At 43.2% G+C, this 27,381-nt stretch overlaps 2 protein-coding genes across 2 annotated transcripts; one reads left to right on the top strand and one right to left on the bottom strand.

Annotated features, from left to right (window-relative positions):
- The first annotated feature begins 3,844 nt into the window (after positions 1-3,844).
- On the top strand, positions 3,845-13,962 carry LOC117458527 (olfactory receptor 8G17-like). The gene is made up of 2 exons (XM_034099085.2): positions 3,845-4,732; positions 13,783-13,962. Exons 1-2 carry the CDS (start codon positions 3,845-3,847, stop codon positions 13,960-13,962), a joined length of 1,068 nt encoding a protein of 355 aa, XP_033954976.2.
- On the bottom strand, positions 9,784-10,842 carry LOC139435065 (5-hydroxytryptamine receptor 4-like). Its single transcript, XM_071205404.1, has one exon. The coding sequence runs from the start codon at positions 10,840-10,842 to the stop codon at positions 9,784-9,786; it is 1,059 nt and encodes a 352-aa protein (XP_071061505.1).
- Positions 13,963-27,381: the final 13,419 nt, after the last annotated feature.

The following is a 27,381-nucleotide window of genomic DNA, read 5'->3' as shown; positions in this document are numbered from 1 at the left end:
ACAATGAACCGACATGGAACACAGGGGAAGACTAGACTAAATACACAGAAGGGTAATCACAGAACAAGACACAGCTGGGCAGGGGAGGAGAAACACAAGGACAACAGGTGAACACAATCGGGTAATCAGGGAGGGAAACAGACAGAAAGCAGACAGACAGGAAACGGGGGTGAACACTTTACACAATAACACAGGAAACCCAAAGACAAGAAAAACACCAACAGAGACAAAACTACAAACGTGACATAATGTGAGAATCGTGACAGACAGCCCGTCATTATCAGGATTAGTCAAAAATATATCCCTTGGCGGTTCTAGTGTTCATTTACCGTTTTGTCTTCTCTTTGCTTAATCAATTTGAAACCAAGTCTAACATAGCTTAAACTTAACGTTAGCTTTCTGGCTAACACAACACATCCACGTAGCCTACCTTTCTCCTTGGTTTTTTTTCTCCGTGGGTTTATGCTGCAGACCCTTCATACCGCTGTTCTTTTCTTATTAGCGTCATCAACAACATAATCCTTGAATCAAAACTTGACTATTTTTGGAGTAAAGCTAGCCGCTGCCATGTTAACTGACACTCCTGGGTTGTGTTGGGTTCAGAATTCCAGAAAAGAAAGACAACTTCTAAATTTAACTATTTATTTTTAAGAGAGCGAGAGATATATTTTACTTGGCCAAGGACTCGTCACGTCTTTGGGAATCAAAGGCAGCAAAGCTGTAATCTGTAACCACCACATCCGTCAAGAGCCTTGAACCTCGTGCGACAATACATTTTATTACACGTCCTAGCAATATCATAGCAATATCATGAGCACAATAAGCATATAATGTAATAATAAGAATCAGTCTTGTAATGTTACATAAAAATAGACTCCACAGTTGCCAGGTTTGCACGCACGGCGCTATAATCACCCAATCACATTTCGAAAAAACTAAACGTAATATCTCAATACAAAAACAAACGCAAATATTTAATTAAAAAAAGTCAAGTCCTTTCAAGTCATCTGTCTCAAGCTCGAGTCGGACTCGAGTCAAGTCATGTGACTCGAGTCCCCACCTCTGGTATTTACTGACGTATTTTAGGCCGTAGAATTCTAACCTCTTCAGCTTGTGTTAACCACAGACCTTATTTCAGGATAACAACCAAAACCAAAAACCATTGACCTACAGACCAGGGGACTGAAGGTTACAACATGCTGACTAATTTACAGGTTTTAGGACTCATTCCTGCATCATTACATGTATATTAAACAAGCAAGTTATATACAAATGTAAACCTCGGTATAGCTGTCATAAATAGGCCAGAATGTTTTTTTTCTTCCACCAGGCTGCAAACATGTTTGTTTCTGCTGTATAGGGTTGGGCATTTTAACATGGGGGTCAATGGGGATTATCTCACTTTCAGAGCCCTAAAGTGGCCATTTGAAGATCACAAGGCCGTGTTGGCTTTATTTATTAGACCCGGAGGTTGCTGCTTCGTCAACACACGAGCAAACTCCAAGATATTTAGTCATATATGCAGTGGCGGCTGGTGGAAAATATTTTTGGTGGGGCTATTGATAGAGTGAGTAAGAACAATTTTTTTGGGAGAAATTACCCCTTAAATTAGGACTTCTGGTGATGTAATGGCGCGTTTCCAGTGCAGCGTGGAGCTCGCTTTAATGCTGCGTTCAGACCGGACGCGATGCGAATATTCGCTTCGCTCTCAACACTCCTATCTCATCGCTCTAGTCGCTCGAGTTTCACCGCAGCTGCCAGCTGTGTTTACCCGCATCATGCAAACAAGACGCGCTGGCTCGGGAGCTACAACTACAACAACATGAACATATTTTACCGTGATTAAATTGTAATACACGTTTCTAAATGATGCCGACGTAACATCATACTGATACCGGTTAGTAAAAACCATGAATTAATGCTTTGACAAGTCTGCAGACAGACGGCAGAGAAACACCTTTTAGAATGCTTGTTTTCTGAATGGAGCTTGGCTAAGCTAACGTTATATATGCTCCGACCGTCCACACTCACAACAACGGCCTACAGACATAAATAAACCAGCGACTGTATTCTCCATGACACAGACAGTCTGTGGTTTGTACTTGTTTAACTATTGTCTAGTTTCTGTCCCCGGCTGTTTGAAGAGCAAGCATGTGAAACAAAAGATAGCATTTACCTGTTTGCATCCAGCTAGCCATGTGAGAAGCCTTGTTGATACGTTTTGTCTTTTTCACGAGCTTGCTTTATATACAAATCGGGTTGGTCCGGTCCAAGGTCTTTAAGTATCAATTTATCTCCCAAACTTCTCCTTTTGAAAGGATTGGAGAGTAGCTCTTGTGCGGACCGAGGTTCCGGCGACTCCACCTGCACACCATTCTCATCCAAATACTGCGTCACCTTGGTCACTCACGAGTCTAAAAAACAACTCACGTCAACGCACGTAAGCAACATGGGCGCCAATGTGAGCGCCCACGTGACCAAAATATTTGACGCCGCTGATTGGCTGAAATTATGTTTCGGCGGCACAGTTTACTATCGAGACTTTTGCAACGTGCTGGTTGCTGCTGTTTGGCTCGGGGGCTCCGCCCGGTAATGATAAACTAATGCCATGGGCAAGGCCAGGCAGGAAACAGGTGACTTATCAGTAACTTTAGAAATCGTAACAGAATTTTAAACGAGATTGTATTGTAGATTATAAAATGTTGTGATACCAATTGTATGATATTTACCTTGTTCATTAAAAATTAAAATATAAAATATATATTTTTTTTAAATATATTTTTTTTAAATATATATTTTTTTATTTAATATTTATTTTTATTTTGTATCTGGCAAGAGGTGGGGCGGCGCCCCTAGCGCCCCTATGGGCCGTCCGCCACTGCATATATGTCTTAGCCACCCTTCCTGCCAATATCTTGAATTAACCTTCGTTAGATACACATAATGAAGCTTCATTGTTGCCAAGTTACCGTTGACCTATCAACGCGCGATGCACCAAATAAAAGTCTTCACTTCTGCTCGGAGGTGGAGGCAGGACTGTGTCTGAGCAGCTGCTGTTAGACATTGTGCTTAATTAATTAAGGTACTTTCACATATCCTTTATTCACTGTAGCAGTTTATAGGATTTCTCAGTGTTCAAGCTTCCTTCGAATGTTGGTTTACCCCAATTTTAACCAGCTACAGTTTAAATTCTCATGTCTTGTTGGTGTGTTTCTTTCTGCCTTCACTTTAAAGCATAATAGGAGAATGTAAAGTGTTGTTTTGTTTCTCATAGCATTGAAAAATGACATTGAAACCTATTCAACATGGATGTATCTGTCTGTCCTGGAAGAGCGATCCCTCCTCTGTTGCTGTTTCCTTTCACATTTTCTCCCCATTTCAAGGTTGTTGTTGGAGTTTTTTCCTGATCTGAAACCTGTTCTATGTTGAGCTTAACATGAACACATTGCCTTTGCAGAATCAGTCTCTATGTTACTGTCAATAACTAACGGCCTTCAGGAACAACTCTTCATTGTGTAACTTCATCCAATATTGAAATACCATTTTAAATTGTCTATTTTCAATTTAGGTGAATCAACCATTTAATGAACTGATGTAGATGTTTACATTGAACACATGGTGACTTAATATGTTAAGTGCTTCTGTTTCTGCAAAAAACAGAATGTATGCGTCTTATTTACAGCGAGTCATTGTTATGTGATGTGGGCATATTTAGAATCATTGTAGTCACTTTATTAAGACTTTTTTTCAAAGATCTTCAGGTACCTGTCTTTGATTTTCTGCAACTGCAACTCTATATAACTTTTAACATATAAAAGCCTGTATTGCTACATGATAGAAATCTATGGAAAACAGCACTTTTGGTAAAGATATCCTGATCCTAGAGGGGTTCAATATCCCCTCCCAGTCTTATATTCCTTCCTTCATCCTCCTCCTAATCGTATACTTCTTCATCATGGTGTCCAACATCGGCCTGGTGGTGCTGATCTTAAGGAGCAGCGGCCTCCACCAGCCCATGTACCTCCTGCTGTGCAACATGAGCATCAACGATGTGTTCGGGGCCACCATCATCATCCCTCATGTTCTGCGGGACCTCCTCACGCCGGACTCGCAGCGGGTCATCCGGTACATGGACTGCGTCGTCCAGGCCTTCTGCGTCCACCTCCACGCCAGCGCCTCTCACACCGTGCTCATGATTATGGCATTCGATCGCTACGTGGCCATCTGTAACCCTCTGCGCTACGCCACCATCATGACCCACAGGATGGTGCTGGTTCTGTCCGTGTGGGCGTGGGTGATCCCCCTCCCCTTGGTGGGGATCCTCATCGGCCTCAGTGTGCGTCTGTCTCGATGCAGGTGGAATATTGTCCACTTCTCCTGCAATAACGCCTCCTTGTTCAAGCTGTCCTGTGAGAGCGTGCTCATCAACAACATCTACGGCCTCGGATACACCGTGGTCCTGCTGGGCTCGTCCATCGGCAGCGTCACGCTCACCTACCTGAGGATCGCCATGGTGTGTCTGCGCAGTAAGAACAAGACTCTGAACAGAAAAGCGCTGCAGACCTGCGCCACTCACCTGGCCGTCTACGCCATCCTGCTGGTGTCCGGCTTCATCGTCATCATTCTGCACCGCTTCCCTCAGCTGGCGTCCCACAGGAAGGTGGCGTCCGTCATGCTACACGTGGTGCTGCCCGCCCTGAACGCTCTGATCTACGGACTGCAGATCAAAGAGGTCCGGCAGAGGGTTATGGCTCTGTTTCATAAGAGTAAAGTCGCTTCAATGGATGCTAAATGACACGGTGTTGATTATGTTGAAGTGACTGGATAGCAGTGTATCTACAGAAATACCCCTGACCCATAGTGTGTATCATGTTATTATAAATGACGCTTCAAAGAACTGCATTGTTCCAAAATACATCTTATCTTTCAATGTCTGAATGCATTAAGGCTGTAAATAGTGATTACATCCAGAATAATATTTAAATAAAATCTTATGAACTTGGTTTTTACGGATCGTTTCATGACTCTTATTACTCTGACAGTGTTTTCAGTTTGGTTTGTCAGTCTGTAGGATCACAGAAACACTTTTAATGAAACTCAGCAAAAGAGTTTAGCATGGGCCAAGAAAGAAATGATTAAACTATAACAAATGTGATGCCCCCAGGGACGTGCACAGGTACGGGCTAATATTGACCGGGCAACGGCCCGTTTTCCCTTTTTGGCTGACCTGCCCCTCTGGAGAGAGCGAGAGTTTTTGTTTTGTTTCTGTTGTGGTCGAATCAACATGATGAGCCCACAATTAGTATTGTAGTGTCTCGCTGCGGGAAAACTCACCAGCTTCACTCTTCTTCTACTACTTATTTTACTTCTTCTTCTTCTCCTTCTTCTTATAAGTATTTGCCCCTAAATGTTGAATGAAGAACTCGTTTCAGTGTGAACTCATTCCACAGTATGACCACAAAAGTGTTTTAAACCAGGTAGGCCTACGTTTTTATTATTTATGTTCTATATTGCTAAGGGTGTGATTACACATGTTACGAATTATATATATTATATTTATTATAGGCTACTGTATCGGATTTTGGAAAATGGACTTTGAGTTTTCTCACGGGAGGGACTTTACTTCCTCTTGACACCGTCGGTTATTTACAAAAAAACACCTACATATACTTGTTATTGTGCTTCTGTCTTTCTGTGTCTTTCCATCTGCTCCGTAAACTCCTATTAAACATCCATGGTGAACTCCCTCAACGGGCCGCCTTCTCTCAGGAGAACACTTCACTGTCCCACTTCATTGTAGGATTTCTGCCATGTCTCCACTTTAGTTTGAGCATCTCTGTTACTAAGTTATGGAATACTAAATAAATAACTAATTAGATACCTTACCTTTACTGCGCTCATAAAGAATGATAAGAATAATGCGTATTGAACTGGTTTAATTAATTAGTACGTTTATTTAAGATAATTAGAGAAGCCCTATTTTATCAGTATGTCTGTACAGCAGTTACAATGGTCAAACTACATTAGAACAGAATTTCCCCCATTTTTTCTTTAATAGTTTCTAAGATTAGATAGTTTATTGAGATATGGACCGCAAAACCAAAAATGTCCCTGGTTTTTATTTTAAAAATCAAGTCACCGAATGCAAGTAGTTGCCTACTTATTTTGTAATGAGATGATGATGTGAATTACTGTTCAAATCAGTTAATGTAATGATCGTTTTGGTCTTATATTTTGTTTTGGGGGGAGGCCCTTTTTCCAGTTTAGAGCAATAGCCCCTCCAAATGTTTGTGCACGTCCCTGTCTAGACTTATCTGATTCCATTCAAAGCTTCTCTTCTTATTATTGAAATTTAGCAGGGGAAAAAAGAACATACCACAGCTTTGATTGTCGCTATACACACATGAATGATTCAACTTCAAGATAGAGCCTTTCCTATCCTAGACCCAGACATAAACAGTGGACGGTGACTGGCAGGTAGAGGATAGATCTTTTCAAATTGTTCCCGCAGTTCACACTTCTGGATGAATTTAAAAATATAACACATTTATTGCAAAAAAGGTCCAAAGGTAAAATCCTTTGTGACAGACGCAAAACAAAAGTTAGAACATCAAAATGTTGTTACCACAGAGCACACTTCCTTTACATGAAATACAAACAGGTGATTTAAAACGATCCTTATTTAGGGGTGGTTGGAGGCAGACCCACATCACTATTCTTTGTTATTGTATTACATTTATTCAGATTTTAAACATGTTTTTTTCTAGAAGTTGAAAAACATTTGCAGTTGAAGCTGTCAGGGTTGGGGAAAAATAGGACCCAAATACAGAATGAGGAGGGAAGCGGGTTTCAAAATGAAACAAAAAGCTGAAAAACATGAATCCATGAACAGGTACTGTAGCACGAGGTAGCATCGAAACAAAAGGTGACTGTGACCAACATGAAGGGAGACATGAAAGACAAACAATGAACCGACAGGGGAACACAGGAAGAGACGAGACGAGAAAACAGCCAGGCAGGGGAGGCAGAAACACAAGGGCAACAGGTGACCACAATTAGACAATCAGACACACCAGGGAAAACACAGGGAGAAAAGAACAGCAAAACAAAACCGTGACATGACATAAGAATCGTGACAGAATCCCCCCTTCAAGGGACGGATTATAGACGTCTCTAAACACACAAAGTCCAAATTTCGAAAAGGGTGGGTGGAGGGGGTCCGGAGGACGGGTGGAGGGCGGACGGCCTGGGGGCAAGGCAGAGTTCGTGGTGGGGGACTCAGGCGGACAGTCCATGGGCAAGGCAGAGTTCATAAAGTGGCGAAGGCCACAGCGGGCGAACTCAGGGGGCCGGGCATGAGGGCGAAGGCATCGGCTGGAAGAGTCAGGGGGCCGGGCCCGAGGGCGAGGACCGCGGCCGGGAAAGTCAGGGGGCCGGGCTCGGGGGCGAAGACCGCGGCACTCAGGGGGCCACGCTCGAGGGTGAAGACCGCGGCTGGGGAACTCAGGGGGCCGGGCACAAGGACGGGCAGGAGCTGGTGGAACCACTGGCGGGTCAGGCGTAGAGGGAACCCTGGACGGAACATGGGCTGGTGTCAGTGGGACCCACGATGGAGCAAGGGCTGCTGTCGATGGGACCCGAAACAGCACAGGATCTGGTGTTGGCAGGACCCCCGGCAGAAGAGTAGTCGGCCGGGACCCCCAATGGGACAGGACATGGAACCGGCAGGACCCCCAGCGGAACCTCCAACGGCACCGGACATAGAGTTGGCAGGACCCCCGGCAGAAGAGTAGTCGGCGGGGCCTCGACCGGCACAGGACATAGGGTTGGCAGGACCCCCGGCAGAAGAGTAGTCGGCGGGGCCTCCAACGGCACAGGACATAGGGTTGGCAGGACCCCCTGCGGAAGTTTAGTCGGCGGGGCCTCTAACGGGACAGGACACGGAGTTGGCAGGACCATCAGCGGAACCTCCAACGGACCAGGACATTGGCTAGGGACTTTAGAGGGGACTCGAGAGGTGAATTGATAGGGGACTTGAGAGGGAACTCGAGAGGGAACTTGAGGGGAGACTTGAGAGGTGACTTGAGAGGGAACTCGAGAGATGACTTGAAAGAGGATTCCAGAGGGAACTTGAGAGGGAACTCGAGAGGAGACTCGAGAGGGGACCTGAGAAGTAACTTGAGAGGGGACTTGAGAGGGGACTCGAGAGGAGACTTGAGAGGGGAATTGAGACGGTTGGTACGCCGACAGAAAACGGGGGGCTGGAGTCGGCCGGAACGCCGACAGGGGACGAGGTGCTGGAGTCGGCCGTTACGTCGACAGGACACGGGGAGCTGGCGTCGGCCAGTACGCCGACAGGACACGGGGAGCTGGCGTCGGCCGGTACACCGACAGGACACGGGGAGCTGGCGTCGGCCGGAGAGCCAGTACTGGAGCCGAAACTGGAGTCGGGACCCAATGGCTACAGGGGCCGTTACTGAAGCCGGAACCATGGCTGCTGGGGCCGGTTCTGGAGCCGGAACCATGGCTGTTAGGCACGGAACAGAAGCCTGGACCCTGGCTGTGTGAGCCAGGTAATGGAGCACGGAAGCATGGCTATGTGGGCCGGTACTGGTTCACGGATTCATGGCTTTGTGGGCCAGTTCTGGAGACGGAACCATGGCTGCTGGGGCCAGGACTGAGGCTGGAACCATGGCTGCTGGGGCCAGAACTGGGGCTGGAACCATGGCTGCTGGGCACGGAACCAGAACATGGAACCATGGCTGTGTGGGATGGTAATGGAGCACAGAAACATGGCTGTAAGGTCCGGTTCTGGAGCAGGGACCATGGCTGCTGGGGGCGGCACTGGAGCCGAAACCATGGCTGCTGGGAACGGTACCTGAGTATTAGCTGGCTTCCTGACCTTACGCTTCTTAGAGGTCTTTTGGAGGCTCCTTGGACCTCCAAAAGCCAGACGAGACCCATCAAAAGCATTCTCGAAATAAGCTATGTTGGGAACTGTGGCAGGCAGGGCGCTAGCATGCCTGGGGCTAGCAGGTCGGGAAACGCATGTCTGAAGGAAGTCCATAATTCAGCCAGGTAAGAACTTCACTAACCCTGGTTTCTCTGTTGCCCTCTGGTACGCCTCTGCCAGGGCAGCCCTCTTTTGCTCCACACTGGTTGCCCCCCTCCATTTACCATAGCTGCAAGCCAGCAAGTAGGAAAATGAATACAACTCCACTTCAAATGGATCATCTGCTGGGTCCATATTTGGTCGGTTCATTCTGTCAGGGTTGGGGAAAAAGAGGACCCAAATGCAGATTGAGGAGGGAATTGGGTTTCAAAATGAAACAAAAGGCGAGCTTTATTTACAAAAGCTGAAAAACATGAATCCATGAACAGGTACTGTAGCACGAGGTAGTATACAAACAAAAGGTGACTGTGACCAACATGAAGGAAGAGATGAAAGACAAACAATGAACCGGCAGGGCAACACAGGAAGAGACAAGACTAAATACAGGGAGGGGTAATCACGAGACGAGAAACAGCCGGGCAGGGGAGGCAGAAACACAAGGGCAACAGGTGAACACAATTAGACAATCAGACACACCAGGGAAACTACCGACAGGGAGGAAAACACAGGGAGAAAAGAACAGCAAAACAAAACCCATTATCAGACACAAAACTAAAACCGTGACATGACATAGGAATCGTGACAGAAGCACTCTTAATAGTGCCCTTGATTTACAAAAGGCAACACAAAATATAGAGACACGTTCTTTAAATTCATTGTTGATCTACACGTTAATTTGGGTCTTTCCTAGTGTGTGACAGATCCATCCCAGGGGAGGATCCAGGCAGGCATAGCCTGCAGCCAATGAACATGAGGAATGCCCTACGGAAGGAATGGTTGAAGAAACCATATAGGAAGGGATTTAAAGAGGAGTTGATATATCCTAGCCACACAAATATATCCCAGACAACCACCTCCGTGCTATATTCAATAAAAGGGTCCACAATGTTGACTGTAAAGAAGGGCATCCAGAAGATTAGGAATACTCCCATGATGATCACCAACGTTTTTGCTGCCTTTCTTTCCCTCTTCATATTATTTCTGTGTCTTTTTGTCTTGCTTGAATCCTTTCTGACTCCAGAAGCCATTTGGCTTTCCATGGCGCTGATCTGCCTGTTCTGCCGCTTGGCAGCTTTGAAGATCTTCCAATAAGCGATTAGCATAACAGCCATTGGTAAGTAAAAGGCTACCAAGGAAGCCATGACAGCATAAATGCGATTGACCAGAAACACGCATACATCTTCAGGGATCAGGATGTCCATACCTGCCACATGAAGATCTAGCATTATGGGGCAAAAGGAGATGAGCAAGGGAACAGCCCAACATACAAAAATAAGGAGTGCTACCCGACTGTGGGACATTTTTAAAGAGTAAACTAGTGGGTTGCAGACAGCATAGTAGCGGTCATATGCAATGCAGCTGAGATGGAATATAGAGGCAGTGCAGAGCATGACATCAAGGCTAGAGTGAAGCTTACAAAAAAGGACACCAAAGTACCAGCATCCCTCCACCGTCCGAATCATACTATAAGGCATCACTACCAGGCCAACAAGGCAGTCAGCCACTGCCAGGGACATGACGAAGGAGTTTGTAGGGGACTGCAACTGCTTGAAGTAGGCAATGGACAAGACCACCAACACGTTTCCCACCACTGTGCACACAATGCCAACAGAGAGGAAGGCATACAGAAAAATGCGAGAAGCCTGGTTCCTAAATGTAGCACAGGATTGAAGTTCAATCTGAAGAGACGTGTTAGCCTTTTCGAACAATTCCAAGCTGCCGTTATCCATGGTCTAATCAAGCCTGTCAAAACACATAGATACAGTTGTGAGAAATTACTGTTTCAGTATGATTCTGCAGATTAAGTGAGGCATTTCATCACAGTTTGCCCACACTGTTGGATGGTATATTAACAGCGAAAGATTTGACAAACCACCCAGAATTGTGTTTGCTATGACCCAATTGCTGCTCCATGGTTACTTCTCATTAGTTAATCTCTAATTACATTTTAGTTCGATGAAGGAATCACTGAAGTCTGTGGGCTTAAAAATACCTTGTTTTAGTGGAGTTGCCTAATCTAAAATGCCATCTCTGTGCTTTGTTTAGAAAGAAAAATAATAATATAATAATAATAATAATAGATTTATTTTGTTAGCGCTTTTACAGGTGCTCAAAGATGCTTTACAGATATAGTGAAAAGAAAAGAACAACAAATAAATAAATATATAGTTAAAGTCAAATAATACAAAAACAATCACACATTAAAAGCCAGATTGAAGAGGTGAGTTTTTGTGAGTGTTTTGAAGGTGGTGAGGTCAGGGGGTTGGGGGAGTGAGTTCCAGAGGGAGGGGGCAGCCACGGAGAAGGCTCTGTCCCCTCAGGTCCGGTGATTGATGCCGGTGAGGATGGATAGGAGGTTGGCTTCTGATGAGCGGAGGCAGCGGGAAGGGGTGTGGAATCATAAAGTACATCAGGTTTCATAGAGCAAAAACATTTCAAGTGCTACTCAGCTGGCTTTAGAGGAGCCAGTCCTTTATTAGTATATAAGTGCTTTGTTAGTAGTTCTATCCTCGAGGTGGAGTCGAAAGAGATGAGTCTTCAGTCTGGAAGGTGTGTGAGCTTTCTGCTGTCCTGATGTCAATGGGAGCTCATTCCACCATTTTGGAGCCAGGACAGCAAACCCACGTGTTTCTGCTGATGGGAACTTGGGTCCCCCTCGCAGCGAGGGTGCAGCGAGCCGTTTGGCTGATGCAGAGCGGAGTGCACGTGCTGGGGTGTACGGTTTAACCATGTCCTGGATGTAGGAAGGGCCAGATCCATTCGCAGCATGGTATGCAAGTACCAGGGTCTTGAAGTGGATTCCAGCAGTTACCGGAAGCCAGTGGAGGGAGCGGAGGAGCGGCGTGGTGTGAGAACATTTAGGAAGGTTGAAGACCAGACGAGCCACTTCTGGATGAGCTGCAGTTACAAACAACACTAGACTGTTTACTCTACATGTCAGACCAATTGTAGAGATAGGAGCCCTGTCTGCTCAGGAAAAATAGTTAGATTATAGGTTAATGTCATACGGAAGTGACATATTTTTTTGGAGTCGTTTTAGGAACAAGCTTAGGAAAGGGAATATGTGTTTGGCTCTCCTTTTTGAGAGCATTTTTTTTGGGGAGAATCTGGGTGTTAGGTCCTACTATATGTTTATTTTTTTGTATTTTTGTTGTTCGTTTCTCCTGCTTTCCATTAAATAGGCCCCATGCTACCTCTTCATATACTTCTGGGTCACATGTTGATGATGGTTAATGTAACAGGAAATGGTGGAGCATGTCTAAGACTCTCGGAATGTTAAAAGAGGCAGAATATTTTCCCACTTAAAGCATCTTAAAACTGAAATTGCCTTTTTACAAGAAACTCATCTGACCACCAAGGACCACCATAGATTAAAGGCATTGTCGGAGCCAAAATGCTTGTTTTTGCCTTACTCTTTATTTGTATTATTATCTTGTATTTCTGTTTGCATCGCGTTTAATTCTTATTGTTTATCACTTCCGGTAGGAAGAGGGTGAATTTGCTCCGATACTTTCTTTTGACCGTCAGGTCTGGAGTTGTATATTGTTTGTTTTCGTCTTTATTAAACACCATGGACTACAAATGACTACGGACTCTTACATGGAACGCGTCACAGCAAAGAGCACTTGTTAGCCTCTCAGCAGCTAACTCATAGGGAGTTATTGCCGCTACAATTAGTCAACAGAAACGGATCGCCGCACCGAAACGGAATGGACCGGATCCTAAGCAGACGAAGCCAGGACGTTCGGGATCACGGAGTTGGAACACTGAGACAGTTTCCCCCTCGGCGTAGTGGAAAGGAAAAGCCACAATTCACCGTGGCCGCAGGCAGAAACTGATTGACATGGAGCACATCACAGCCAGTTGAGGCGGTAGGCACAATTGCTTCATTCTGTGTATTTTTTATTTTGGAATACAGTTTGGAAGTGCTGCCGTTAGTCCATTGGGGACTGTTATTTGGCCTGTTTTGTGCGTGCTGGTTATGCCGATATCGGCAAAGGTTTGGATTTCCGGAATTGTTTGTAACGTGCCCAGCTGTGATCACTGATCAGGCACCATGTCAGAGATAAGATTGACATTAGTGAATACTGTTGTGTGCATATTGGAACATGCAAAATGAGTGATAACAACGAAAATGAGGATGGAGTGGACAGTGTGTTAAATATTGGAAACAGAACTAGCAAATTAAGAGCCAGTCGGCTTCCCAACAAATTAAACAAATACGGACCCCTACTCGTGAACTCACAGCAATCCCATCTGTTATCAACGACACCTTTAAAACCTTTTACTCTGGACTATATGCCTCACAAGCCCCTGTTGATAATGCGGACAGAACTAAATTCTTGGATGATCTGGAATTTCTGTCCATAACACCTGCTCAGGAGGGTGAGTTGGATCAACCTTTAAAGCCCAGTGAAATAGCTGACTCGATCAGGCTGATCCAGAGTGGCAAGGCCCCGGGCCCAGGCGGCTATCCAATTGAGTTTTATAAAAAATGTATTGATAAATGTACCCCCCTTCTTTTGAGAATGTTCTAGGACTCTCTGGAACGGGGAGCGTTGCCACAAACTCTCCCTGAGGCGGAAGTAATCGTATTATTTAAACCAGGCAAGGAAAATTCTGAATGTAGCTCCTATCGCCCCATCTCCCTTCTGAATGTGGACTGTAAGATCCTAGTTAAAATACTAGCCATATGCCTTGAATCAGTCACGCCAAACATCATATCATTAGACCAAACTGGGTTTATGATACGCCGATACTCCTTCTCCAACATCCGTCGCCTTCTCAACATCCTCCTCTCTCCTGCATCCAAGGCAACACGTTCTCACTCCCAACCCGTCACATATTGACGGATGGTCAGGGCCCCTCCCCGTCACGGAATTAAGGACAGGGTACCCCTTGAGTCAGTTTTCAACGGGCAGGGCGTCCCATAGGCTTCTATATAGCTCCCTAAATGTATGTTGTAGAGTCGACGACTTGAGATCGCAAGCGAATGCTACCCGCAGATCCATTCTCACAGCGTTTATCAACCTTTTTCTAACTCAATATCAAGCCACACTTATTGTTTTTACTTCTTTATTTTAATTGAATAATGTAGGACTTTAGTTGCCGTCAGTTATGGGGAGAGTAGGGGCTCAGAATACTGAAATCTGTATTGTTTCATCGTTTTTTCATTTTGTATTCTTTTCTAAACCACACACTGTTATTTACTCAACAACAACAACACACAATTATCCTTGTGTTTATTTATTTGTTTGATTAATAAACACAAGTTGGAGTCCATCAGGACCGAGGGTCGGAGCAGCTCATAGTAGTTGCTTTAGAGAATTTTAAACCCGGAAGTAAGTATTCTCTCCGCTTTGCTTGACAAACCCCGTGATAGTCCTCAAGCTCTGTGATTGGATGCTTGAGTGTGCGCCGAGGGTTACGCCGAGCGTCGAACAGCACTTTCAAATGGGATGGAACCACGGCACACTGTCCAAAACTGGATTTGAACGGGTCCACAAACATTTGCGTTACATCAGCATGTGTAACAGTTGTAAATATGCAGAGGTATTTATTTGTAAATCATTTAGTATAATCACACAAATTCTGTGTTTTATATTTAATAATTCTGTGTTCTTTATTTATTGAATATTCAATACCTGACAAGGTCAGAGATGAAGAACTTGGGTCATAGGTTCCTCAACAGTGCATTACAAGACATCTATCAATATGTGTGTACCTCCACCATTAAACTGTTGTATTCTGCACATTTCTTATACTATCTACATACATCTTATAAGAGTATAATACGTATAATATCACTTAAAATAAGTGCTTAAACATACAGTAGTTAACATTGCAGGAAAGCAATATATTAGTACTTGGTCAGGCTTAATATGTATACCCCCAAAGCTTTGTTCTTATTCAAAATAAGACCTTAACCTAAAGTATTCTTTAATGTTTAAATAAAGCATTATTAGTTTGTCTGTCTGTGTCTCCTATTAATATCTAATAATAAAAATAATACATTTCAATAATGTGCTTTAACCACCAGGTGTCCCTTTCTATCAGCTGTGCACCGCTATGGTGTAAATATACCAATATACCGATTGGATCAAATATAAAAGTCAGCCGAATTAGTGTTGATACTGCAAGGAGACTTATTGTGTGAAGAGAAATTGAAGATTCTGTTTTATTGCTGATATATTTTTGATCCACGTCACATATTCAGTTCCGGCGGCAGTTCTTCCTGTTTGTCTAGAAGTCTTCTCATCAGGGTTCTATAAATAGAGAACTACGGCAGTAATATTTAATGCAGCCAAACCGTGTATTACAATGTCGTTATTTGATGACTTTCAAAGAGAAAAGCAAGCACACTCGGAATAAAGTATTATTATTATTATTTATTTTTTTCGGATTTCACATCAACAGGAAGTCCGGTTAACTAAAATGTCTGTGCGGAACAATACCCCAACCCATAGATCCGTGGGTGAATAATGTCAATCACCACATTACACACATACCTTCACATTTAAATTTAAATTTACATTAAAGTATTTCGTGAGGCCTTCTAAAATGTTTTTAAATATAATTAGGGTTGTAGTTGAAGAGTTTGTAACGGACAACGGCACGTCCATTAATTCCACAACCACACACATGGATTAACATCGATTTAATACATTAATGTAGCCTTTGTTTCTGCTAAAAGAGGTGTCGACCAGCTGGGGCAACAAGAAAATCGGCAAAATCGAGTGTGACTATTAAAAAATAAATAATTATTATATTAATATTGACAATAACAACCGACCATCGGGGAGCGTTCTCATGGCGTCTATTATTAACGCTATGGGAGGTCTATGAAGGTCTATGGGACGCCCTGCCCGTGGAAGAGTGACAGGGAGGGGCCCTGACCGTCCGTCAACATGTGATGGGTTGGGAGTGAGAACGTGTTGTCCAAGGAGACACCAGAGTTGGTGGTCTCATTGAATGCAGAGAAAGCGTTCGACAGGGTGGAGTGGGGCTTTCTATTTGAGGTCCTTAAGAGGTTCAGCCTCGGATCCAAATGTGTGTCCTGGATAGCATTGTTATACTCTTCACCCAAGGCTTCAGTGAGTACTAACGGGATGAATTCTCAATATTTTACACTAGGTAGAGGTACTCGCCAGGGTTGCCCTCTAAGCCTGTTACTATTCGCCATGGCGATCGAACCCCTATCAATTGCACTTAAATCTGACAGCTTTACACAAGGAATTACCAGATATGGTTCAGAACACATACTCTCGTTATACGCTGACAGTTTACTATTGTTCATTTCTAACCCTATATCTGCCATTCCTCAGATAATAGATCTGTAGATACTCGATTCGGAACCTTTTCAGGGTACAAGCTAAACTTTTCCAAGAGTGAGTGCTTCCCTGTAAATGACCTAGCCCTTCAGATCCCCGATAGACTCATCACCTTTAAGATGTCTAGGAGTAATTTTAAGTACTTAGGTGTGAATATAAGTGGAAAAGTCTCAGACCTTTACAAAAACAACGTCCCACCATTAATTGACAAGCTCAAATTTGATTTGGAAAGGAGGAATAATTCACATTTAACTATCGCTGGGAAGGTAAACTGTATCAAAATGAACGTGCTCCCTTGCTCCCTGTACCTCTTTTAATGTCTGCCAGGCACAGATCTACAGGAGGATTAGCGCCTCCAAACATAAGACACTACTATTGGGCAGCCAATATCCACAAAGTAATTGTATGGACTAAGGAACCAACATTGAGTTGGTGTGAGCTTGAAGCCAAATCCTGTCCTAATACCTCACTCTTGGCTTTGCTTAGATCTACATTACCCAGCCGGCCAACTCAATATTCGAATAACCCGATTGTTGTTTCCACCCTAAGAATATGGTCCCAATTCAGAAAGGCTCATGGACTTCATGGATCCTCTATTCATAGTCCCATTCTCAACAGCCATCTCTTTATGCCCCCTTACACTGATGGGGCCTTCTCTAGAGATTAGGTCTTATCAGCTTTAGCCAACTCTCTGACAAATGTAGCCTCCCAGGCTCTCATCTATTTCGCTACTTCCAGGTCCGTAACTGGGTTAAACTAAATAACCCTTCCTTCCCCAATATCCCTTCGGATTCAATAATTGACTCAATTCTGGACGCTCTAACGACCGAAAAAGGTTAGATTTCAAGAATTTATAATTCCGTCTCCCGTCTCACAGAAACATCTCTTGGTAAAATCAAACAAGATTGTGAAGAGGAACTAGTCCAAGCAATAGATGATGAGGTCTGGGAAGGCGCATTAGCGAGAGTGAACAATAGGTCCTGTGCCAGGCTCCATCTTAACTAAAAGTTATCCACCGTATCTATTACACCAACTCTAAACCCTCCAAAATATACCCCACTGTCACGGATACCTCTAACAGATGTCACACGTCACCAGCAATCATAACTCATATGTTTTTTTTTATATTGGGAGGGATGAACCCCTCTTTAATGGTCACACATGCAGAGCACACAGCACACACACAGTGACATTTGTTCTCTGCTTTTAACCCATCCTAGTACCAGGAGTCTAGTACTAGGAGCAGTGGACAGCTATTGCACAGCGCCCGGGGAGCAATGGGGGTGAGGGGGGAAGGGGTTGTCCGGTGCCTTGCTCAAGGGCACCACGGCAGGGCAGGAAGTGAACTGGGACCTCTCCAAGTAGTCCACACTCAAATTTTAGGTCTGGTCGGGGACTTGAACCGGCAACCCTACGGCTCACAGTCCAATCCCCTACTTATTTTTAATTTATTTTTGTATCTTTTATTATCAAAAATAGACATTTAAGATCTCATCACCACTACATAAAGCATTGCTCATAATACACATTAAATATTTCATACCACTATCTTAAAGGTAGTGTGCCTTAATTTTTCCGTTCAAAGTTGAAGCACAATGCTCCCTCCTCATCCATCTCAACTAGCCTGCTGCCATCCACAAAATCCTCGCAAAATGTGTCCTTTTCCACATGTATTAGCACAAGGTTAATGTCCCTTTTTACTGTCCTCTTCATTATGTGCCACACCTCTGACATTTTACCCTCGAAATGGGCAATGTTCCTCCTTATTTGAACCGCACGCCTTGCATGGCTCAGAACATAATTTAAAAGATTCACATTGCATTCATCCTTCTTCTCAATCACACCAAACAGCCACAGCTCCTTCCATTATATTTCTCTCACATACCATTCATTCCAACATCTACCAATTAACTCTTTCATCCTTCCAAAAAAAACAACAAGACCACCCCTGTTTTAATTAATATTGCCACCCCTCTAGCACCCACACTCCCATTATTGCACCTGCCCATTGCCTGGTCAAGTTAGATGCTGCGTATCACAGTGCACTGAGATTTGTGACAAACTGTAAAGCATTAACCCATCACTGCACCCTGTATGCAAGTTTTTCCTTGTACGATGTGAGGGTCTAAGGACAGAGGGTGTCGTATTGTCATACTGATATTCTGTACACACTGTGAAGACCACTGAGACAAATGTAACATTTGTGATATTGGGCTATATAAATAAACATTGATTGATTGATATACAAAGCCATGCTAGGGAAACTTCCATCTTATATCTGCTCCCTGATCTCACGGAGAATTGTAAGTGGCTACTGCCTGAGATCGCATGCTGTGGTTTTATTAAATGTGCCAACTGCTAGGACTGTCTTAGGGAAGACAGCTTTTAGATGCAGCTCCTCTGTCTTGGAATAGTCTGCAAATGAAATGGAAACTGAACAATCTGGTGCCACTAAATGTTTTTAAAGCTCGGTTGGATGCTAGTCAATCAGAAGCTATTGGTACCTGTTTATGTGGATGATTTTGTAAATGATGCTGTATGATGTCCTTTTGTTGTTCTGTTTATGCTTTTATGTTTCATGTGGAACTACTTGAACAGGTCTCCCTTGGAAAAGAGATCAATGATCTCAATGGGATTTTATCTGTATAAATAAAGGTTTGAAATGAAATGAAATTATTTACATACATTTCTCCCATCCATTCTTTCATTACATGCTCCACACACCTTTCATCCCAATGTGTCTCTTGCAAGCAGATAATGTCACAGTCACATATTATTAAGGCCTGCTCTCTCTTGTCCTTGGACCTCAGCCCATTTCCATTCCAATCCCCTACTGACTGAGCCACTGCCGGATAGTGGTATTGTCCTTGCCTACAAGGATACTGGACAAGCATTTGCAAACACCAGGCCTTGGACATGGTATTGAGACCATGTGCAGAAACTGCCATTTTTGGAGTACTACATGGCCACCGAATGAGTAGGAGGAAAACTGAGGACAGTATAGCCTTTGCATCTATTTTAGAACGTAGAAGAATACTCCTAGAATGGAAATCTTCGATACCACCTAAAGCATCTCTATGGCTCAAAGATCTAATGATACCTGAACTTGGAGAAGATTACATATGTGACCTGCTCTATCGAAATCAGTCGCATTGACCTGAAGACACATTTTGAGTTGTAGACACTGTTGGAAAGAGGAGATTCCTAGCTTTCTAATGATATCATGATTGTTTTTGTACTCCAAATATTAAGCGAAATATGTCCCATTATATAATGACTGTCACCGAGTCATCATTTTGAGAAAAAGGCCTTCAAAGTTTTCTCTTCTCTGGAATCCATCGATCTAATTTTGCGTTTGTGTGTATTGTGTTTGTTCCCCGGGGAAAACCCTCAGGAGAAACACCGGCTGTTTCTCTGCCTGCTGTGACGTCAAGTTAATCCGTTCTCCGCTTGTAATTATGCCGAAGATTCAACGTTGTATTTATCATCTGAATTTGCCGAAATAAGTTTAATATTCTGAAAGCCAAGACTTTGTTTATTTGAAATCAGATGAAAACAAACTGTAACGGACGCTGCCGTGTTATCTATGATTACTATACGCTTACATTCATAATGTCAGCGGAGGGAGGGGGGCTGCGCTGTGGAACAGCCGAGTGCGAGGGAGAGCTGTCATCTTCCCTTTACAAGCTTCAAAAATGTATTTATCGTGTGATTTTGGAAATAAAAGTTTCATATTCTGAAAGCCAAGACTTTGTTTCTTTAAAATCAAACAAAACACCCGAACCCCGAAAAAAAATGTTTACGCAAATCCACATTTATTTTTAAATGAGCCGTTGCGACTTCCGACTGATTTCGATAGAGCGGGTCACATATAACCTGAGGGGATCCTCAAAACTATTTGAATCTGTCTGGGGCTCTGTGTTAGCCTACATAGCTGAACTTAAGACGTTAAATTAAGAAGAAAGGGGGGACTATGAATGTATGTTTTTTATTTCTGTCTTTATATACACGTGTGTATGTGTATATGTGTACATGTATTATTGTTATTATTCTTTATTTCCTTATCTATTAATTTGTTTTACATTATCTTTTACGTTTTACTTTCCTAGCTAGGATCGGGAGGGGGGGGGGAAGGGAAAGGGAAAAATATTGACTGTATAAATGTAAACTCATTATGCCTGAATCAATAAAAAGAAAAAAAAAGACAGATGTTATTTTCTTCCCAGATGTTGATATAATGAGGAGAACGATATGTATTCCCCTTTTTGCCTGCGTCTACATAACCAAGAAACGCTCTGACAGAGGGAAGTTATTAATTAGCTTAACGTGCATGGAATTATCCACATTAGCTATCAGGTCTGTTGAATTGGAACCACAGTCACACTTTCTCAAAGAGGACTGCATGTGTTATATTTATAAAAGTTTAATTTCAGCTCCCAGCAAATAAGTTTCACTCTTCTGGCAATTAAGTTGTACTCGTCTGGATTCATGCATTGCTCATTACAGATTATCACACAGCAGAAGGCATATGACTGTAATGAGCAGAATTGCGTGTAATTCTCAGTGCAAGCAAAGTGAGCAGGGAGCAGATGTCCGAGCTAACTTGTAATAGATTTTAATGAACACCACAGGGACTGTGTTAGAAAAATGATGCTGCATGAACAGTTTGATTTTAGTTTGGCGTGTACTATGTATACAATTTAGTAAACAATTAAACATGAAATGATACCCATGTCTAGGTTCAGGTTTGTAAATCTTACTTTTAGTACAACTTTACTCTATATCTTCTTGTCATAAAGGCTGTTGGTGGGTAAAAAGTGCCAAATACTCTGCAAATCCCCCCTCAGTGAGGCGAAGGACACTTCGGCAGTCATCTTCACAGCCCCCAGCCCCCACAGGCCATTTTTCCCTTTGTCCTTCTTATCATTTGACCTAATCGAGAAACATCACGTCTGCAAGAATCATAGTTTTATAAGTCTGTGTTCTTTTTGTGTAATGCCTCTGCTATCATCCAAACAACGAGAGTAGACATTGATTAGTACGTCTCTTTTTGTACATTTACATTTTGCAATCAAGCTTATATAAAACAATACATTCAGTGTGATGATGTTGCCCATATGCTAGGTGATATTATAAATACCCTGATAAATGTTGGACAGAGTTAACAGCCATTTAATAGTTTGGTTATGATTAAAATGCATTCTTGATGACTACATCTCAGTTTTATTTGTGAATATATAATATTAGAATGATGTTGTTATACAGATTAGGATCTATTATAAGATATTCAAAGAAAGAAGTTACAAAAAACGTCTAATTTAAAAAATAAAGTTATCATAACGTTGGAAAAGCCACATATTAAATATCACACATTAACAGGATTATTCATCTTTCCATCTGATTCTATGAAGAGCAGCACAGTGACTACAGATTAGCTCATTTATAGATGTAAGCATTTCAAACAAGGTCTTGAATATTCGTTTAACAACAAAAACCGGCATTACTAGAACATTTTAAACAATGACACTCACCTGTAAAAAGGAGAGATGATTGTCTGTCTTCATGTCTGAATCATACTGCACCTTTTACAAAGAGACCAGGGGGGTGGCAGGGCTGGGAAGTGGGCGCATGCAACACTAGTCACAGTAACACAAAAACAGTCCCCTGCCAATTCAAACGCCTGACAAATATTGTGACATGTTGAGTAAGGACGGACCATTGTTCTGTGTGATTTTCTGTGAAATGTCTATGTGAAGCACTATGGACTGCACGTGAGCCGCGTGAGCGAAGTCACGTGACTGCAAATCGCATAATTGATATCGTAACTATCATCTTAGTCGCTCGCGAAGCGAGCGATAACCATGCAAAACACACTAAAAACAGGGTCAAAAAGGGGCAAAAGTCATGCCATGTTGTAGACAGACGGCCTACGTACAGTGAGGGGGTCCCATCCGCCTCAATGTTAAATCGAACATGATTGAAACTGGACCGATTATTTATTATTCTTCTGATTATTATTTGAACTCTTAAAACGCTCTTTTGAGCCCCGCAACATATGTGAAAACTCACCAAATTTTGCACACGCGTCAAACCGTGTCAAAATTGCAATGTGTAATTGGTCCCGGAACTTTGCGTCAAAAATTGCGTAGGCCACGCCCACTTCCGTTTTTGACGTTAACTCCCCCTACTTTAACTTTCACGTAAACGAACGAAACTCGCCACACATATCTAGGGTGCGGAGACGAACCAAAAAGCCTCTTGGAGGGGTATAAAATAACGTACCCATATGCCAGGAAGTCGGCCATTTTGAATTTTGTGTTTTTTGCCCTATTTCGGCCTCCGTACAAATCTATCTCCTCCTAGGGACTTTTATCGTATGCCTCGAAATTCGTCGGGTAGCTTCGCGAGACATGGGCAAGCTTAAGTTATCACAGGAATTGTTTTCTTTCGCACGGCGTAGCCGTTATTTTCCGCCAAAGTTCGCGTTCCCACGATTTTTGGCGGTCCCTCGCCATGGAACACGATGATGTCATAACTCAAACTGACATTCTCAGAACGCCACCAAACTTCACATGATGGTTCACACCACAGCCCTGAACAGCTCTAGGTCAAATCTGATGTCACTTAATTTGGCGTTACCATGGCGACGGATCCTTCGCCATTACACAACGGTGTCGCTGTAAATCCAATGGACACGGTCCCATCGTCCCCCAATCTTCACTTTTATATCACTGGTCCATGCCTCAACAGCTCCAAGTGAAATCTGAAATCTCAACGTATGCCGTTTCCATGGAAACGCATCCCTCGCCAAAAAATCCGATGTTGGTGTAAGTCAATGGAAAATCGTCCAACGCTTCCCTCGCCATAAAACACGGTGTTGTCCTAATTCAATGGAAAAGGTTCCAAACGGCACCAGACTTCAGATGATGACTAATGGTCCGGCCCTCAGCAGCTCTACGTGAAATCTGAAATCTCACCATTTGCCGTTTCCATGGCAACGCTTCCCTCGCCATAAAACACGGTGTTGTCGTAATTCAATGGAAAATGGTCCAAACTGCACCAGACTTCAGAAGATGACTAATGGTCCGGCCCTCAACAGCTCTCTGTCAATTAGGGGATGTCATCATATGCCGTTTCCATGGCAACGCGTCCCTCGCCATGAAACACGGTGTCGCTGTTCCTCCTATGAAAGTGGTCTAAACGCCACCAGACTTCAGACTATCATTAATGGTCCGGCCCTCAACAGCTCTACGTGAAATCTGAAATCTCAACGTATGCCGTTGCTATGGCAACGCATCCTCCGCCAAAAAATACGATGTTGTTGTAAGTCAATGGAAAATCGTCCAAACAGCACCAGACTTCAGACTATCATTAATGGTCCGGCCCTCAACAGCTCTACGTGAAATCTGAAATCTCAACGTATGCCGTTGCTATGGCAACGCATCCCCCGCCAAAATATACGATGTTGTTGTAAGTCAATGGAAAATCGTCCAAACAGCACCAGACTTCAGACTATCATTAATGGTCCGGCCCTCAACAGCTCTACGTGAAATCTGAAATCTCAACGTATGCCATTTCCATGGAAACGCATCCCCTGCCAAAAAATACGATGTTGTTGTAAGTCAATGGAAAATCGTCCAAACAGCATCACACTTCATATGATGGCTGATGGTCCGCCCCTCAACAGCTCTACGTGAAATCTGAAATCTCACCATTTGTCGTTTCCATGGCAACGCTTCCCTCGCCATAAAACACGGTGTTGTCCTAATTCAATGGAAAAGGTTCCAAACGGCACCAAACTTCAGACTATCATTAAAGGTTCAGCCCTCAACAGCTCTATGTCAATTATGGGATGTCCTCATATGCCGTTTCTATGGCAACCCGTCCCTCGCCATGAAACACGGTGTTGTCCAAATTCAATGGAAAATCATCCAAACAGCACAACATTTCATATGATGGCTAATGTTCCGGCCCTCAACAGCTCTACGCCAATTAGGGGATGTCCTCATATGCCGTTGCCATGGCAACGCGTCCCTCGCCGTGAAACACGGTGTTGTCCTAATTCAATGGAAAAGGTTCCAAACGGCACCAAACTTCAGACTATCATTAAAGGTCCAGCCCTCAACAGCTCTACATGAAATCTGAAATCTCAACGTATGCCATTGCCATGGCAACGCATTCCTTGATGTTAAGCACGATATTGCTATAACTGCTGTGTAAATGGTAAAAAAGTGTTCAAATGTCCTCGAGACACCTAGACACACACGTCGACGTGCGGACAACAGCCTGCGGAACGTCGAAGACCCGCTCAACGCTGCTTGCAGCTTTAATTATAATTGGAACTCGGTCTGAGTTCACACAATGTACTATTATAAAACATACCATTTATGTTCTCCAGAGTAAGCAGGGCAAACCCTAGATGTTTTTCTTATTTGTGGAATCACTTTTTTTAATGTAGTTCTAGTTCTAGGTAAGGCATTGCCATTAAGTCCACAATTTTGGCCCAGACTGAAGATACATATGTTTTGGCATACTGTACATCAGGGGTACTCAAACTTTTTTGTTAAAGGTCCACTTGTGAATTGTATACAAGGTCAATGGTCCGGATCAATGCCAGTAAAGTCCCCCCCCCCCCCCCCCCCCCCCCCCCACTCCCGGAGCGGATCAACGAAACTGAAATTAAGAAGCAGTTTCGGCGCGCTATGCAAGGGGGCCCCCTTGAGGAGGGTTTTCCTGACATGTCGTTGCAGTAAATTAAAGGGTGTTTCATGTTGTCGTTGCTGTGGACCTTCGTCATCTTTTGTTATGTTTTTTTATTTTTATTTTGAAATTGTTACGTTTATTCTGGTTTGTTTTGTGTTTGTATCTTTTATCTTAAATGCATTTATTTATCGTATGTTTTGTGAGCTGAGCTGTGTGATTTTATATTGTATGTATCTCTCTGTACAGCACTTTGGTCTGGAGGTTTTAAAGTGCTATATAAATAAAGTTGGATTGGATTGGATTAATCTACCTTATTTGGGGGCCCCCTTCTGGTCCAAGCACTTGCCTGTCGGTAAACGGCGCCCCTGTATACCAACCCAGTCTCACAGCATTTTGTGTTATAGTCACAACATTTAGTCGATTGATTCGTGTTCACCAACACAAAGCAATGTATTTCTATTGGTAGTATGTTTCGTGCCTGCAGCACGTCTTTTTGTCCGTTCGGGTCTTGGAAGACCGGAAGCTGTGGGGTTCATAAAACAGTTCAGTGGCTGTGTATCGCAATGATGCTCAGTCCGTCCAATCAGTCCGGCAAGTACTGCTATTCTGGTGGAAGGTGATTTCGTCATCAGCAATATCCCCAGGATGGCGAATTCCTTTGCATTGTTGTTTGGCTTGATATACGTGTTACATTTGGACTACCCCAAGAAACTCATCAACACTTTCACTTTCATACAGAAAGTGCTGATGGGCCTTGATGATGGTAAACCACTGAAACCCTGCCTACTCAATCTAAAAAATTACCTGTTACTGAAAAAGTAGGCAGTATTACAGGTTGAACATTTGCACATGCCAATGTTTGTTTTGAACAGTTAATTCGTTGCTTAAAGCAGTTGAATGATGTTTACATCGAGAGGAGAGGAGAGGAGATGAGAGGAGAGGAGAGGAGAGGAGACTCAGGGATTCGACCAAAGACGCTGCTGGTGAATATTTGTAGCTGTATTAGTCTGTTTTAACCATGTTAGGTTACATGTATTATTATTTCTAGTATTATGAAGTAAGAAGCTAAAATATAAGATGCAGGAATATAATGTACTTTGTTGAGATGCAGTTACTTTTGATTAGATGTTAGGTTTAATTATAACTTGATTATGGAGCAGAAATGAAAGTGCTTGTTAAAGAATGGCATGTTTTTTATTGAAATGTGTGTTTGCCTAAAATGAATGAAAGTATGTTTTGTGTTAAAGGTTTTCAACCTAAATGACTAAATGATGCATCAAGAGGCTAAGAAGAGGCTGAACGAAGCAAAAAGGAATCTGCCATCACTCAAATAAAGAGGAAAGATTCAAGTCTGAGTTGTCCCATGTGTCCTTTTGGAAAGAATCAAGCCATTTTCAAGTTTAGGCAGGAGTCAATCCAACAAACCAGATCACAACTTGAGATACACTAACTGGCTCTTTGATTGCACTTGTTAGATATATGGTCACACTAGTTTGACATTCTGCTTTACTAGTTGAATAACACATTATACTAGTTGTGAGGGAATAATTCTGTCTTACTCCTAAGATATTTAACCTTTTCGCCTGTTGACGTTTATAACCAACCCTGACTCGTTATCTCCTTTAAAGAATGTGCTGCTGCTCATTCTCAGTTTTATGACCGGCCAACTCTCGGCCACAGAGCCAAAGAGTCAGGCAAGTGATTCAGTATGTCCAGATGTTGGGGATATCTCCAGTGTTCCCAGCTGTTTATGAATTCTCTGTAAACTAGTTAAAAGTTCTATCGAGAGAGAGGCTGGTCAGAATTGATGTGGCAACTTTCCGGGCAGTCAGAACCTCTGGCTGCTGTGACTTGTGATGTGAATTGCTCCGGCCGATACTTGTAATAAAACACCAGTGTTTGACATCAAAGCTCCAACTCTCCTTGTGTCTCTCTGAGTCCTGACTCTTCATTGCTGCAGAAGTTTCCCTTACATACCCTAGGGACCAGAGGGTACAATGGTTGGACATTTACTACCGGCCGCGGTATGCCTAGTGTACAGGGTCCATATAACCGACTTAATGCATAGCGGGAAGTCGGTTATATAGACATCAACAGAATAAGTGTTTAACGGTGATTTAAACTAGTTTATGCGGGGAAAAGAGTGCTCAAAATCGGATTCAACAGGCCATCCACACCGACTCCCATTAAAAGTGATTGAAATGTACAGGAATCTGTCCATTTCAATCACATTTG

This window comes from Pseudochaenichthys georgianus, chromosome 14 (genome assembly GCF_902827115.2).
Source record: "Pseudochaenichthys georgianus chromosome 14, fPseGeo1.2, whole genome shotgun sequence".
Taxonomy (NCBI): Eukaryota; Metazoa; Chordata; class Actinopteri; order Perciformes; family Channichthyidae; genus Pseudochaenichthys; species Pseudochaenichthys georgianus.
This window is presented reverse-complemented; position numbering and strand designations above follow the sequence as displayed.

What these genes read in the sequence shown, in the direction of transcription:
- LOC117458527 (XM_034099085.2), top strand. Translation starts at nt 3,845, where the DNA reads ATGGAAAACAGCACTTTTGGTAAAGATATCCTGATCCTAGAGGGGTTC. An exon ending in ACGGACTGCAGATCAAAGAG is followed by an intron (nt 4,733 to 13,782) that starts GTCCGGCAGAGG and finishes GTGGACTGTAAG; the next exon opens with ATCCTAGTTAAAATACTAGC.
- LOC139435065 (XM_071205404.1), bottom strand. Translation starts at nt 10,842, where the DNA reads ATGGATAACGGCAGCTTGGAATTGTTCGAAAAGGCTAACACGTCTCTT.